The following is a 17635-nucleotide window of genomic DNA, read 5'->3' as shown; positions in this document are numbered from 1 at the left end:
TGTTTGGATTCCAGCCAAAAAACTGTTTGCTTCCAATAAATACAAGGCATTGTACTTACTTAGAACTGTAGCAAATTCATTCGATAAGTTCTAAACTTACATTTTTGTTCCTGAAGCTAGGTATTATTAATAAAGACAATAAAAAATATGACTTCTGTAATTGACGAAACAATATCACCATTTTATTTTCATTCACGCTCAAAATAAGATAGCAAAAGAAAAACCGTTTTTGTTTTCATTTTCTCTGCAAGTGGCTGATAGACTGATTCTGTTCTCAAACTTTCATTAATTTACAATAATTAAAACAAACGCAATAACATAAACATAATTTGGGGTGCTATGTAACTTATGACACGAATAACATATTTTTTTAAATTTACCTAGGTAATAATACATTAACGATTTTCATTCACAATTTGGAAACAAAATCTGTAGGTTTATTTATTGACTTGAGTATTTGCAAATGCTGCCAATTTATTATCGAATTAATTCAAAAACATCTTATTATCAATCTCATCTTAACACTCTCAAAATTACTCCAAAAAAAACTTAATTCAAAATTTCGACCCCTAATTTATTTATAAGTGATGACCAAATTGGCTCGGGCGCTGGTCGCTAAGACTGTAAGAACAAATATTTGTCCCGACTGCACCGCATAGGGGTGATTTGTGTTACGACGCCCCGCAGGGTACACTGCTTTACTGGGAGTGCTACTAAGCTGTCTTAGTTCCTACTGGTCCCTAGTTTCATTGTTGCATCGAACAGAAAATGTTTTGCAATTAATTGTGAGTTTAAAATATGAGTGTGGTGTTTTCTCTCTTTTGTTTTATGTCGTTCTATTTGCAGATGTAGAGATAAATTGTATTTCTCGTTAGTTTGGAAGTGTGATTTTAATTGCTATATTTAAACTGTGTTGAAATATTATACTTTTGTTTACATGTGTATAAAAAATGGATCGCAGTAGATGATTGCAATATCACATCGTAACATTTTATAGATGAAGAAAGATTTCACTTAATGCCATTGTTAACTATGAATCTATAATAAGAGCTAAATAAAAATAGGCACATAGGTATTCAGATGTCTGAAATACAACTCTGCCTTTTTCTTCATTTTGCTCTAGAATATAATTCACGCTATTTAACGTCAGCACTGTATCTCATCTTATCATAACATTACATAAAACATACTCCCACAACAAAACCATTTCAATTTTTTCCTCAAGTCAACCCAGCAGCGCTCCAAAACTAATATGTTAATTCGACTCAACTAATCAGCTGTAAGCAAAAATTTATGTCCCTTGTCTATATAATAAAGAGTAAAGAAACCGCCTGTCTCAGCACATTCGTTGGCAGCCCTAAACATATTATGTTGACCTAAATGCTGCCTGGGTAGCACCCACTGGCTACCGAGCTGAATTTACGACAAGCTTCGCCGAAGTGTCAGACTATCGCCCAGTTTGCAAGTTTGGGCCACTTGGATACCGGCTTCTATATACGGAATTTCACCCCGCTGTAGTTTAATGTTGTATAAACAGAAATTTGGATAATCTAAACTTTTGGTTTAGGTGTTAGATGAAATTAGATACTAGCAAAAAATTTAAAAAGTTGAATATTTGATTTGTTCTGGCACCTAAATTTTTCACGATCACAAAGTATAGAAAAAAAATATGAGCGTCTTAAAGGTTTACAGAAATTTTAAAAGAAGGTACCTACCTAAAGATGAGGAAGCGTCTTAAACCAATCTTTAGAACAATGAAATAAACAATTTAAGACAAATACTAAAATAGTAAAAAGGAGAAATTTTATTTAAAACAAAACAAATCAGTTAGTTAAACGTCTGAACCCGTACACCGAACGTGCCTTATTGGCTATTTTAAAACCCTACAAAGTTTAAAATCAGTTTTCCTTTTTTAAATTTCCGCTCAACTCAAAGTGGAGTTGCTAAGTGAAATCAAGCTTAAGCGCACAGTAATTACCTCGTCTCGTGAATAAAACTCTTAGCTCATCAAACGAGGATAATTATATTCATGATGGGCATCTGTTGTGACGTCACACGTGTGTTCTATGGAGATGATGTAGGTTCTTGTTCCATTTTTTGTGTCAGATTTTACAAGCTTTTGTGTATAAATTGAGGTACCCCTTAATTATTACTGTTTTATTTTGCCGTTACTTGTAGGTACTATTTTTACCATAAATTTGCCACTAGAAGTACTCTTCTCACTTACATTTTTTATTATCACAGCACCAAACAATAATTTTGTACATTTGAAACATATTTTTTATACTTAACATTTCGAACGCCCAAGGAACGAAATCGTAAAGGTTTGTTATCATAAATAAAATACCAAAGAGGTCTCTATAAATAATATGTTAGGACTAACACACATAAATGTATGTAATATAATACTCAGGAAAATCTACTGAGCTCCTAAACAAACAAAGATTTAATTTACTCTGTCCGTTGTACTTTGGTTTTGTAAATAAAAGTGAAGATACGACCTATGTAGCTAACCTAACCCGGGACCTTTTACGTGTCTTGCAAGAGCAGAGCGTGAGCAATCGACAGGAAAATTACCATAAGTGCATTACACAAATTACCTACTATTATTAATTTCATTTATTACGAGCAGCCGAAGATAGATCTTGATGGCGTGCAATTGGGGAGGCCTCTGTCAAGTGGTGGACGAATATGGGCCGATGGTGACGATGATTACGAGTTATCCTGTTCTCACATTAGGTACATCGTAAGACACAAAAAAAACGTTAGCATATTTTTTTTTAATTATTGTTAATATAAATAATAACTGACACTTTGACATTTTGAGTTTTTTGCAATTAGGTAATGCATACTTAATACAATAACAACAATACTGAGAAGATAGATATTATCTGTAAAAGAATGGGAGGCTCGCTGATACCTAATTAAAATACTATTACAATAGACTGTGAATTTTCAGACCAAAACCACTTACATAATTAAATTTTCTGCTATCCTGAACGAATAAAATAGTTTAGGCTAAAGAATATACATGAGCCTTTTTAGACATTTTAATTATTTATTGATTTAATTTTGCTTACTTTATTAATGCATGTTAATACATGTTTACTTATCTACTAGAGTAAATGCATATGCATATTTACGTTGAATGTTTACTAAGCAAAAATAGCAGGCATTAGGTGAAAGAAAAAATCTAGAATTAAAAAACAAAAAAGTCTCTTGAACGTTCTTCTTCTTTCACTTCCAAACGATTGTCTTTTATTTTCTTTTTTTAAATTTATAAACAAACTCTTTTGTTAAATATGTTGAATTGTAACAACATCATTAGTTTAGTAGAATTTATATATGTAAGTCAGAGTGTAGATTTTTATTCAAGGACATTTAACTTGTGTGCTTAAAAGCTCTATATTTGCACATATATTGAAATAAGTGTGTGTATGTCGCCCTAATTTCTTTCTTCACAAACTGGGCTAATGTAACATTGATGTTAGCGCCGAACCTAGGCACTGAAAACCTGAAATAATATTTTTCAGTTCTTGAAAATGGTTATATTTTATTGGGTTAAAGTGAACGCTTATTTTTTCAAGTATGTAATTTAAATGACATGTATGAGAGAATGAAAAGATCAACTGACACAGTTCTATGAAAATCTTTTGTGTATTTATATGACAAGTCTCCTTCTTTTCAAATAAAGTCGGTCAAGTGCGGGTCGGACTCGTGACACATAACCACATGAAACTGATCACCCATCAAATTCATGATCGTAACAATTTGCTTAACTGTGATCTTTATTTTTAGAATCGGTTGCTTCTACAGAAACTTATTTTGTGTGAAAATATCAACCGTCGAGCTATCACGGTTCATAGGATATAGTGTAGCAGCAGACGGACAGAAAATGGTGTCTTCGTTTTTATAATTTACGTATGGAACTCTAAAAATATTTTCATTCCAAGTAATTCATAATAATATTTGCAACTACTGTAGAAATTTTAATATGAGGTTAAGCAGTTTTCAGTTGCACATTGTCTATTTGGGTCAAAATCTCAAAATAGTACTATGGTTTCATAAGGAGAATTTCACTCTTGTATCGCATTCAAGTACATATATATGTATAGCATACATACATTTTCTCACTATTCAAATAAAACTCGTACAAAAGAGAAACGAGGCAAACATATCGTATCCGGAAATACGTTTTTTAAATTAACTCGAACTTTTGTTGTGAACGCTCTTGTAAATACACTGATAAAAACTTTTAAAGGAAATAAAGAGGTACCTACAACGACCAAATAAAAAGCAATTCAAATAAATAATAGAATAAAAACCACCTTTGGTTTCCACGAGTACGTACTCATGCATGGCCAAGAGCCGGCAGCCTGAAAGCAAAGACCACACTGAAACCAACCGAAAATACACCCTAACACTTTAAAATAAAAGCGAATTTGAAATGGATGAATCCGTCCGAAATGTACAAAAGCAAAATAATTCAGGAAGATTGTATTTCCTATTCGAATACTCTCTCCCTTTCTTTTATAATGTGGGGTTAAGCCTTAATACATTTATCATGTTTTTCGAATATTTATAAGCTGCTTCGTGACCTAGATTTGCAAAAGTTCTGGCACAGTACATTGGCAAATTTACTGGCAACTACTTATTCGACAATGCAACGTCAAACCTCAAGGCTATCAATGAAACTTTCATATTTCAATATTCCCTTTGAAGTCAGTTGCTCTGAGAAGTTTAATATTTTTTAAAGTGAATTTGTACAAAAGTTTTCTTAAAAACATCACAGTCTACTTTTGTGTAACGAATTTTAATATATGATTTCGAGTCTAATAATGTATAATTAAATTCTAACTGTAACACGTTAACATTCATTACTACACATCCAAATATAGGCGGCACAAAGCCCGTAACGCGTCCTTGTACGAAATTCTCAAACATATTTATTTACAAAACGTGACAACGCAACATGAAAGTGTAGACGTCATGAAACGATAAACACTTACACGATCACGTCACAAAAGCCGGTTGTTCGGTAGCAAAATCCGATTCGTCATAAAAGTATAATAATAGTGGGTCGGGGGTGCCGCAACAACGGTGGTGACCTACCCAGCGCGCGCCGCCGCGGCAGTCTTCTGTCGAGCTTTCTAATGACCCCAGGCGTTCCGTGTTGCGCGTTAAGGCACACTTAAGCCCAATAGAACGGATAAAAACTTCTACCGGATTGAAATTCAGCTTGTTTCACGCGTTGTGCGCGTATAGCGACGAACACAGGCGCACTTCGGCCCTCGCCCCTCGGCGCGGAGGAAGACGCGAAAATGGACCCTATGTCCTTCAGGATAACACCGGTTTGTAATTAGCCGCGAGTTGTAGTGTCAGCGCGAAGGGAAACCTGCTCGGTGAGTGTTTCGCATTTTATTATAACTTTTATACAAGTAGTTTGGTAATTTAAGTAGGTAAATAGTTCGTACGCTTCATAACGTGGCAATTTTATTAGATTTCCTATTTTAAAGGTTATAATTTCAGCATTCTTTATTTAATTTACTAAAGCGGAGAGCAGTATTTATTTTCGCGTTGAACATTTTGTAGGTTATGTTTTCTAAAATCAAATTAAATTTGTTTTCAAACATAACCTATTTATTCTTGTTCCCTATTTTTCGACTATTATATTTAAATAAGATTTTATTCATCACAACTTACTTTCCTATCTTTAATCAATTGCATGTGATTATTGCTTGTAACGTAATGAGTTAGCTATAAAAAGCTCTTTATAAATACTGTGATACATTCAATATTATAGAACGTATTTATTTTAATACATAAAATCCTTTTTACGATTAGCAGTGACTATTTATTTATAACAATTATGTATTTATATAAAGCATGTTTTATAAGCAAGACTTTAAGTGAGTATTGGTAATTTTAAACATTTTTTTTATTTAAAGCTTGAAATTTGTTGTACAATTTCAAGAAACTGTAAGTTGTAATTACTTTCCCCTTTCTCAATATTAGTCGTAGTTAGCAGTGTAATTGTTTTCAACAATTATATACGATTATTTTGATTCAAACAAGCCGCATGTTCGTCGTGTAAGAGTATTTGTGGATAGAACCGTGTCGCTTTAATCAGTCAACTAAATTATTCAGACATCATTGATCCGCTCCTTTTTGAAAACGTTGACCCTGATCTGGATGGTCTCATGTATAATGTATTCATTGCATTTTCAACCTACTTCATACAGGAGGAGGTTCTCAATTTGTCTGTATTTTTTTTCACGTTTCTCACCTTATAAGTTCTGGTTGTATGTGCCGATTTTGTCGATTTTCTTTTCATTTACCGTGAATAGTTGTCATTTTTTATCAGTAATTTAATCAAAATCGGCTCAGTAGAACGTTGTTCAGTTGTTAGAACGGCATTTATTGGTTTTTTTTTTATACTTAGAAGAGTATTATTCTATTTCATAAATTTTAACAAGGATAGGAAGTTTTAAGAAAAAAATTATACATATCTAGCTGAGCCCCACGGTTTTGCTTGCGTTCATCTTGCTCCATTTGGTTGTAGCGTGATATTAATGCCTACAGATTCTCTTGACAAATAGCATAACAATCTAGCACATAAATAAATTCGAAATATTTAGATACCAGTAATTCCTCCAATCTAATAAATTCTTTGCTGCATCTATTTTGTTAGGAAAAATAATACGAATATAGGTATCTAATAATAAAAAAGGAGTTGTTTTTCTGGGAGATAAACTGTTATTATTGCACATGAATGATTGTTAAAATCAAAACATTTCAATCACAAAAGTTCAAAAACAAAAATGGTAGCCGTGAAATCGCTATAGCAAGAACGTGGTCATTTTTTTAGACCCTTAACGAACTCTATTTTAACGCCAAAAGACGGAAAGCGCTCTTAATTCCTTGCATTAAGGTTGATTTTCCATAATTCGTTATTACCACTGACTTTTCTTCAATTTCTACTGCGGAGAGTTAACTAGTACAACTTCTGTCATAGCTTCAGTTAGGCCTTACATTTTCTGACAGAAAATCGTTATGAAGTATAATTTTCTGTCAGAAAAGTCTTGAATCCGGAATATTTTCAGCTTGTATCGGGATTGGAATAATGCCAAATAATTTCAGTCTTAGCTACTGTTACGTAAGGTTTACTTTGCTGGATTAATTTTGTACTATCTATATCTATGAGTAGGTTTTTGCAGTTTTTACACAAGTTGTCTGCAGATATACAGGAATTTATTAATCACTAGCTTTCTGCGACATCGCTTGTCTAGATGTCAGCTACAGCCGCAAAAACATTACCCTACTTTAACTAAGTCGGATAAAAGGCTTATCTGTTCATTCAAAGTGTCAGCTACCTCCATACCAAATTGCATCGAAATTGGTTTAGCAGTTTGAGCGTGAAGTGGTGACAAACATACACACAAATAAACACTCACATACATTTATAACTTTGGTGTCATTCGGTTTTGGTTTCTACATGATACAAATAGCCCACCAATAATGTATTCTTATTATTTTAATACCATGGCCTATTTACTACCACAGTGCTTATCGGTTTTAAGCCTCTTCTTAATCCTTGTTTATTTATGAACAACCGAACTCAAAACAAATAACTTGGGATCGTTCAAATATTAGCTTCGTTCGGAAATCGAATGTTACCGTTTATATTTAAAACCTTTACTTAAAGTTTGAATTATGTTCTATTATTATTTGCATTTTCTTTTTTCAAAACTAGTCTTCTGTGGTTTTTTTACAGCCAGTTTTAATAAATACATTTATTTATTTATACATCTGTAGATTCGTGCTTTTTTAAACATTGATGTTGGCCTCCAGCCTTTTCCCGCGACTAATTCCTCTGGTTTTAATAAAGCCTTCTTAAAACTTAGTTTAAAAGCATTAAATGTTTTTTCCCGCTTTTGAATTTAATTAATATATTTTTAAACTAACATACGTATACGTTTGCCGGTAAATCTTTGCTCTTCGTCGAACTAAATTGGCTGAGACAAAAAAGTCCTTTATTTTTAAAGTCGATTAAAATCTTGATACTCTGTGAGATTTTACTGTTTTATAGTGTTTTTGTTGTGAAGTTTCGTTGTCCATTCTAGAGAAAATATAAACTCATATATGAGCTTTTTGTTCTGAAAATATCAAGTTTTATCTCAACTGTATACTAGCTGTAAGCAACTGCATCCAAGTAGAAAATTTCATAGAATCTCTTTGTCCTTCTCGGGATTTTAGCTACCTACAAGTTGCAGTATATTAATCTTTAGAAAATTTATACAGCATCAATTCTTCAATTTTGTTCATGACAACTTTGTTTAATCCAAGTTTTAAATAGCACCTCTGTATCTTTACATGAAAATTAAAAGCGCTTGCAAGACAGTCTTAAAACATGAAATTCCTAGAAAAAAATCAGCTGATGAAAATTATTTATTTACATTTTTTTTTTATTATTTTCCTTTTTCAATTTGTATATTTCAATCGCAATCAAAATAATCGAACACAGAATTATCTTCTAGCCTCATCTCAGTACATATAATACATTTTTAATGACTAGCCACAAACTTTACTGACACCATATTGTTTTATTATACAAAAACTATAACTAGTTATCAATGACAGTAATCTCTTCGACATGATACAAACTCTACATGGGCATGATTATGAAAATCAATACGAGTGAGCATTGGACCCATATAGAAGATCGTAGCTATATAACTCTTAAATTGTAAATACGTAATGGTGTGCCGATTTCTCCAGTTAAATAATAATACAACAATTATAAGCTCGCTGAACTAAAATCCTACTTACATTATAAACGCGAAAGTGTGTGTGGATGTTTGTGCCTCTTTCACGCAAAAACCACTGAACGGATTAAGACGAAACTTGGTACACGGATAATTTATAACCAGAATTAACACATAGGATGGGATAATTTTTATCCCGATTTTATGTTCCCATGGGATAATTTTCGACTCCTAGCGGGCGGATCCGCAGACAACAGCTAGTTCGAATATCATATCCGATTGAATAGATCAGATTTTCGGTCACGAAATATTCAAAGCACTCGTACCTATGTAAATTTAAGCGGACTAAATTTCAACTCAGCGCAGAAACCAAAAGATTGAACAAAATAAAGATTTATTTCAAGTATCAAAGAGATTTAAATTTAAACGTTTCTGTATTCGACCCTTCACTGAATTCTGGAGAACGAACAAAAAACTTAAATGCAGGTCAAAATATATCTCATAAAAATGTTATAAAAGTTTTCCACCAAGAGTTATTGGTAAAGACGTTTCCGGATCAGTATAAAATAATTTTACTAGGAAATAAGTAAATATATGATTGGTGCAATGGCTAGCCTGCCAGGCACTTGACTTTCTGCGCTGAGGGACACGGGTCAAATGTTTGCTCGACCTACTTTCTACATTTACTAGAGACGACCACGACTTTGCCTGCCCAAAAATATTTTTGCGGTTTTGCCAGATTAAAAGGATAAAAGGATAAACGGCATTTTTAAGTAAAACGCAGAAGTTCCGACAGCCTTGAAGTTAATCTTTTTTGTAATTTTAAAATTCAACTCATGTTCTATTCAAGAAATTAATTTCATTCACATGAAAGCCCTTCACATTTGTTTTGAATTCCTTTAAAGTTTTCGGTGTATTTCTTTAGGAAACCTTGTGTTACCGTAAATATCCAGATTTTTTACTCTAAAAAGCTACTTTTAATAATCTAAGTAAACACTATATTAATATTATAACTGTATTACATTTGTGAACGATCGAACATGAGATACAACCTTACTATGAAAATAGCTATAAAATTGAACTAGAAGACGATAAAATATTAATTTCTAAAGTACGTACTTCACAAAATGTGAGCGGTGTAGGTGTAGCCATCACTCCGGCTAAGTAATGGGTGGTGTCAAACTCAACGTCACGTATAAAGAATAGCGTGTCAGTGCATTGCGCTTGTACTTGACTTTGGGGCATTGCCCTAGTTAGCGAAAAGCGTGAAACGTTAAGTAGACCAAACCACCAGAGCAAGAGTTTTACGAAAGTAAACCTTATTATGTTGTAATAATAGCTAGTATTGAGGTGGGGTTTAAGGAACTGTTCGTTTGAATTCAGTGGTAATAACAAATGAAGAATCAACTTTAATAATAACGTCTCTACTGCAGTAGAAATAGCCTTTTTAATAGACTATAAATCAGAAAAAAAATAAACTTATGATAAATGTTTTAATATCATTGGGTATCAAGATGTAGTTTCAGTATAGAATCAAACGCTTCACTAGAAAAACAACACACTACTACAAATTAAATGGTTGCCTAGAAAGTTATGGTATAAAAAAAAAGTTATTCAAAATAGGTTGCATGTCATTTCAATCATTAATCAGTAAAGAAGCAGCACTTTGACTAACCCGTTATTTACAAACGATTATTTACTGACAAAGAATGTCGGAACAAACCCAATAATAATATATAATTATGGTGGATATAGGACAATGATGATCAAATTACCATGATCAATTATTATAAACTAGGTCATGTTACGATTAACCATAATAATAATCCCCGCATTGGAGAACAACAGATACCGGTATTAGCCCCTCATATATCGGAAACCTAAGCTTCTATTTCCATCCATAGAAATGCAGGCTTCCATTACTGAATGTACAATATCCACATTGAATTTGAAACTGTGGGCTGAAGTAATTACGTGTATTTAATCCACCTAACCTAACCTGGGTACAAGTAGAGCGCAGTGTGTTGTAAGGGTACAAGGATTTCCCATCCGTTCTCACCTGTGACGCTACTGGTGGAGTATCTAGAGACGAACAATTTATGAGAAAATGTTGCGATTTTTTAACAGTATTGCTGTCGTGTTTGAAATGATAGCTAATGACAAAAAATAAAATTTTAGGAGAGTATTTAAAAACATATGTTTTTTTTAAGTAAAGTGTTTAATCTTATCTAAAAAATGTATCCAAAAAAAACATTTAGTAGAAATTTTTGCAAAAAATATATTATTTATCATGTATTCAGTAGTTAAGTGTTTTCTTGTCTTTTCTATTTATTTATTTCTTGATTCATGTACACAAAACGATAAAATCAAACTTTCTACTTAGCATAGGGTCCTACATAAGATGAGTTATCCCTATTAACACGAAGTTGACCCGTTTTTATTTGTTACAGGTAGCAAACAAGCAGACATAAAATGTAAGAAATAAAATCATTATAATGTAACTATGAAAAAAGTTTTATTCTACAAGACAAGGAAAAATGACTGTGACGTTTTGCAAATTGTTTCGTTACTGCTGGTTCTACCCTCCATTTTGCGAGCTCAAAATACCTTGGGGTGCCCTGACTTAATAAAAACTAACAAATGTTCTTGTTACACATTTGAAGACGGTAAGATTGCTTCTTGTTTGTAAGCATCTTTTTATGGGCTCGGTACATTAATCAGGAATTTATTTTCAGGCTTGTTTCTTGATTGCCAAGATACTGCTTCGAAGGATATAAAAAATGCACTTAAAACTGTGTCTGACATACATTCACTCTCCGTTTACGACCTCGACGACAACGAAGATGCTCTGGGACCTCATTTTATACCTCAAGGCGTTTGTATAAAGCATATTCATATGTCAAGAACAAGCGTAAAAGACATTGGCGATGATACGTTTATGCCGCTGAGAAAGTGCCTTGAAACGTTAAGCATTGTATCGAGCAAAATCAAAATTATTCCCCAGAAGGCCCTTTCTGGGATGCTCAAATTAATATCGATCGACTTAACGTCTAATTATATAGAGGATATACCAAGTTACAGCTTTTACGGCCTTCCTCTCATGAAACTGAGCATAAAAGCAAATGTTATACGTGACGTCTCGGAATCAGCTTTTTCGAGCCTCGAGTTAACGTTATCTGAAATCGATTTGAGTGAAAATAATCTCACCACGTTACCGATAGAGGCTTTTGCAAAATTAAGGCATCTTCGATCATTACGATTAGCATGGAATGAAATGTCTTCTTTTCCTGTAGTTGACAACTCGGAACTAATATCTCTAGAGTATTTAGATTTAAGTTCAAATAATTTTGAATTCATTTCGGAAGACTGCCTTAAATTTTGTCCGTCCCTGATCACATTGTCATTTCATTTTAACTTCATCAACAGTATACATTACAGAGCATTTTATTCTTTGGTAAATTTAAAATCTCTTGATTTAAGTCATAATAGAATTAAAGTATTAAACCCCAATATTTTTCAGAATAACAAATATTTAGAATACATTGACCTAAGTCACAATCATTTGCACCACATCCACGGATTGTTTTGTAATTTACCATCACTTAATGAAGTAATTTTAAGTTATAATAATATTTTGGATGTGCCAATAGACTCCTTTATTAATTCAAAGAAAATTAGTGCAATACATTTAGATAAGAATTGTATAAACAACATTCATAGTGAGAGCTTTAGTAACTTAGTGAACCTTAATAAGCTTAGTCTAGAATTTAATTATTTGAATCAAGTGCCACATAATATTTTTATAAATAATAAGAATATATTAAAGATAAGGCTAGACAATAATAATTTTTCAGAATTTAATAATGACACGTTAGGACCCTTAGTAAATGTAAGTGAAATAAGGTTGAATAGTAACAGGCTTAAAGTAATAACAAAAGATTATTTTATAAATTCTATGAAACTGAAAGAAGTTTACTTGGACCACAACGAGATTACTTTTATAGAACCCGGGACTTTTATAGGCATGACTGATTTAAAGTATCTCAGTCTACATAATAATCATATCGTAGCCTTAAACGATGTTTTGCCAAAGGTTACTTCAAGTTTAGTTACACTGCATTTAGAACACAATTCTTTGTCATTAATAGGAAACTTTATGTTGCAGTCACAGACCAATTTGAATTTTTTGAGCTTAACTAATAATCGCTTGAAATTTTTGACCAAAAATACATTCCGGAATTTAGGGCTTGTAACACAATTGGAATTAAACAATAACGATATCTCTGTTATTGAAGATTTTTCACTGCAGCACTTAAACTCTGCACGTTCATTAGATTTACAGTTCAATTTGCTAAGTAACATAACGAACTATACATTTTACGGATTGAGTGAAATAGAAGACTTAGATATTTCGCACAACACAATAACGTTTATTTTTGATATGGCTTTTGACACTCTGAAGAAATTGAGAAGCTTAAATCTTTCCTTTAACCCTTTGAAAATACTCCACAAAAATGTTTTCCAGCAGGGTTTACCACTGAGCTCACTCTTTTTAGATAATTGCGAAATACAATTTATAGAGAATGGCACTTTTGTAGGATTGAACAATTTAAAATCACTCTCACTTAAAAATAATTCCCTTAAAGCTAGAGACTTGTTATCTATTAGTGTTCCAGGGTTAAAATACTTAACTTTATCTTTCAATGTTCTTGACTATCTCCCTGTAGAGACGTTTACTCAACTTCCACTTTTAGAAGTACTTTATATGGAGCACTGTAATGTTGATAACATATTCGAGGGCACATTCAGACAAAATAAAAAGTTATTGAGACTGAATTTAGCACAAAACATAATCAGTACCATTCCAACGACGTTGTTTGACTTGCACAACTCTATTTCGGAATTCAATTTAAGTAACAACTTTCTGGATTACGTGCCATACAACACATTTCATAATTTCACAGATATTGAAAGTTTAGATCTAGCAGATAATCTTATACCGAGAGTGGAACTATGTGGTTTCGAAAAATTAAATAAATTAAAATATTTGATTCTTAGAAAAAATGAAATTAAAGCCATAACAGCTAGTAAAAAAATAGAATTTCCATTTTTAATACTTTTTGACATTAGTTACAATAAGTTAGACAATTTGCCACTATTAATATTCGATATCTTTCCAAATATACAAAATATTAATGTTTCAAATAATGACATAGTTCGTTTCGATTTCTTACTGTCTTACAAGAGTAAGGGCATGTCGCTACTTAACATCGATCTCAGTAAAAACCCAGCAGCTTTATGGTCTCCACCCAACAGACTAGATAACAAAACGCTAATAGCAAATCTGTACGAATTACACATATGTGCCACTAACATGACAAACATCGATGACAACACTTTCGAAATGTTCACTAATTTACAACATCTGTATCTCAAGTACAACAAAATACGACGCCTCTCCATAAGTCCATTTTCGAAGTTATCTTTTTTAGAGAATTTAGATTTAAGTTATAACAGAATTTCTCAACTCAAAACCAGCAATTTCCGTGGACTAACTAAGTTGAGAACATTATGTTTAACAAATAATAACATCGAATCAATAGAATCCTTCGCCGAAGAGTTAAGTAATTTGAAACTCTTGGATCTCTCGCACAACAAGTTACAAAACATTCTAAATGAAGATCTAATAAACTTGAAGGAGTTAACGGTATTACACTTGAGTTACAACAACATTAAATATATATCTGTAACGGCATTTAAAAATTTAAACAAAATTATCAAGATTGATTTAGAGCACAATAAACTTCAGAACATACAGATAGACTTACTGACGTCAGTAGAAAATCATATTCAGGATATTTCAATCAAAGGTTGGTATTTATAAAACATTTGGATAGCAACTATATATGTTTTTTTTTCTATTTCTAATTCTTAATTGTTTTGCAGATAATGTTATCATATGTAGCTGCCAAAAAGATAATGCCTGGGTATGGATTCAGGACCATCCAAGAATTATTAAATCAAATGCAGTAACATGTTACAAAGACGAGTACCCAAAAGAGAAATGCGATATTCCAGTTATATCACAGCTATCGGTCGACAGGCATAAAGATAATTCTGTTTCCGTGTCATGGTTCATAAGGAACCGAACAGCCATCAAAGCTTTACAGATTTTATACTACGGCGAAGATGGAAACACAAATGTAAGTCTTACATAATTCTTAAACATGAGCCAAAAGCTGTACAAAATTTAACCAATGTAATGGTCTAAAAATGTATTTCTTTTAGGTGCGGTCTAAATATCTTGAGAAAACAGAAGTGTCGGTCCATATCAAAGATTTGGAGCCGAACGTTAATTACGTGGTATGCGTCATCACTCATTCCGAAGAACCAATGGATTACGAGGAAGAAATATTTACAACAGAAGTCAACAAAACTATTAATGACAGTTCAAATTCCACGGCAAGAATAACACAGGATGTTGCAGCCGCCATACTTATGCGATCTCCTTCAAGCGAATGTGTCTCTTTCAATACATTTAGAACACCAACTACAGTCAAACCTAAAATAGTTAAGCAATTTCATATTTCTTCAATTCTTAATCGTCGAATGGGCCTAATAGTGGGGTGCTCATTAGGTTTTGTAGTATTCTTCATTATGGTATCGGTTCTATTGTACACGAAAATTAAAGAAAGAAAAAGAATAGCGAAGTCTGACCCAGCGTGGGCCGAAATGAACGATTATCATTCAATGGCAAGTAAAGATGATATTTTACAAAGTTCTACAACAGCTTCGACCGACAACATTCTCTTAGGTATGACTAAAAATCGTAAACTTTCACTAGATCATTTAATGTAATCTCGTATTATTTTAGAGTTAGGTCTGTAGTATATTTTTGAAGTGAACAATAAAATTCTAAATTCGGATTAATTAGTTAAACATTTATATTGTTAATAGATGCCTAAATTTACGACTGTTCGCTTATGATAGCTAGATACTTAGATGTAGAAAGTAGTGCCTACAAGGTAGGAAAATTGTAACTATTTAGATAGAATACTTAGTTATAGAGAGATCTTATTATGGAATTAAAATGTTGGCATGATTATCAGTTATCCTAGGAGTTTTCTTTCGAACACAAACTTCCCTAATATCACTTTAAATGTGCTTGAAACAGAAATATAAAAAGTTAAATAACCATGAAGAATTAATAAAAATTTGAAGAAATAATATTAAAAAAAGTTTGTCATTTCCCGGTCCCGAGGTCTCTCGTTAGGAAGTGGAAAACGAGTTAATAAAAGTTTTCAAAAAGCATTCGTTGTGTATTTAAATAACTTTCTCTTTTTTCTTAAACAGTGTTTCGATTATCAAGAAACGTTGAACAATAAGTCCCTGAAATATATTAAAGAACGCGGAATACATAAAATCAATTTAATTTATGTGACTTTTGTCAAAGTATGAACATATTTCATAAACCAAATAATGTTACTCGAAACCCAGTAAAATTCTCTAACTGTTAAAATAATGAATTGTTTTTATTCGTTTGATAAGCAAACAAAATTTTGTTATTGAATCAACCGGGTCATGAAAACCCACGTATTCGTAATTGCTTAAAACAACGTCCGTGTTATACAGACTTTGATAAACTTTTGACTTTTGAATAATCTACATACGACGATAGCGTGACTTGAAAAGGTAAGAAGAAAATTTGGTCTGGGCCCCTACTATCGTAAGTAGATAAGTGACATTTCTAGGCGTATGATAATAAAATTACTTAAATTTCGTGCAATAAGTTAAGGACAGATATGAATGAATGACTATGTCAAAAACTAAAAGAAAATGAATGTTATTTCCATATTTTGCACTTGTTTTCTATTTTAATGTGATGTAACATTGATTACTCTCTCTCAATAACGTTAGCGCTCGTCGAAATGTAACTTGTATACAGGCTCTTGGTTGACGATGAAGTGGTATCTTAAGTACAACGCATATACGCAGTCACGGATACAACAATTCGTCAAATACGTATTATAGAAACAGCCAAATTAAACTGGCAGCAATTAAGCATTTGAGATTAACAGCCATGAGTAACCTTGAGGAGTAAGGTCCCACCCCACCATTTTAAAGGACATTTTGGAGAAAATCGATTTTAGGAATGGTTAACTGGTACACGTAGTTTGAATGTGCTATTAACATTGCTTGCGTGAATTGCTTGTTAATTGTAAAGTTCCAAATATGTACAAAAATAATAATTCATAGATTTAAAAAACCGTCCAGCCGTTTTTATAGTTGTAAATTTCATTGTCATCGGGTTTGAAGCTACCCTAAAAATTTGATCGGGAAAAGTGAGTTGCAAAAATCCAACCGTAACAACAAAGAAACAAGAAAAGTGAGTTTATAAAAATCGTGGCAAAAATAAAGAGCCATTTGTATGGATTAAATAAAAAGTTCAAGAATAAACTGTATTTGGGTGTATAAAACGGTAATTCTGTTTTAAGTAAATAGATAAAGTCCCGCCGCGGCTTCGTGCAGTCAAGTGCTCTTGTCTGCTCTAAAAGCATTAACGTGTGAATTTCATCAAAATGGGCACTCCGTTAAAGAATTATATTTAAATTACTAAATGAAGAATATTTGTTTTGTAACATTTTAAACAGATCAAAACTGCTTTTATGCGGGAAGTTTAAATTTAATCTTTTTGAAATCTATAGACAATATATTAACCCATGTAAAATAACATTTGTAGCAGATTTCTTTATCCAAAAAAGTTTATAAGATTCATTTCTGTAAAGGTTTCTACAATACCTAGAAGTGACAATTCTAGTATTTCATAACTGGAAATTCGTTGCTTAGGCATTTATATTCAATAGTGATTA

The 17635-nt window shown here is 32.3% G+C and overlaps 1 protein-coding gene across 1 annotated transcript; it reads left to right on the top strand.

Annotated features, from left to right (window-relative positions):
- The first annotated feature begins 11238 nt into the window (after positions 1 to 11238).
- LOC113500699 (protein artichoke-like) lies at positions 11239 to 15875 on the top strand. Its single transcript, XM_026881575.1, has 4 exons — positions 11239 to 11431; positions 11501 to 14635; positions 14712 to 14968; positions 15054 to 15875. Exons 1-4 carry the CDS (start codon positions 11269 to 11271, stop codon positions 15621 to 15623), a joined length of 4125 nt encoding a protein of 1374 aa, XP_026737376.1. The 5' UTR covers positions 11239 to 11268; the 3' UTR covers positions 15624 to 15875.
- The last annotated feature ends 1760 nt before the right edge of the window (positions 15876 to 17635 follow it).

Source organism: Trichoplusia ni, chromosome 14, assembly GCF_003590095.1.
Source record: "Trichoplusia ni isolate ovarian cell line Hi5 chromosome 14, tn1, whole genome shotgun sequence".
NCBI classification, from domain to species: Eukaryota; Metazoa; Arthropoda; class Insecta; order Lepidoptera; family Noctuidae; genus Trichoplusia; species Trichoplusia ni.
Note: the sequence above shows the minus strand (reverse complement) of the source record. Positions and strands in the feature narration are given on the sequence as shown.

Bases quoted from the DNA above. Each gene is read 5' to 3' on its own strand.
- LOC113500699 (XM_026881575.1), top strand. From the start codon at position 11,269: ATGAAAAAAGTTTTATTCTACAAGACAAGGAAAAATGACTGTGACGTT. The intron at 14,636-14,711 runs GTTGGTATTTAT...ATTGTTTTGCAG, and splicing joins TCAGGATATTTCAATCAAAG to ATAATGTTATCATATGTAGC. The intron at 14,969-15,053 runs GTAAGTCTTACA...TATTTCTTTTAG, and splicing joins GCGAAGATGGAAACACAAAT to GTGCGGTCTAAATATCTTGA.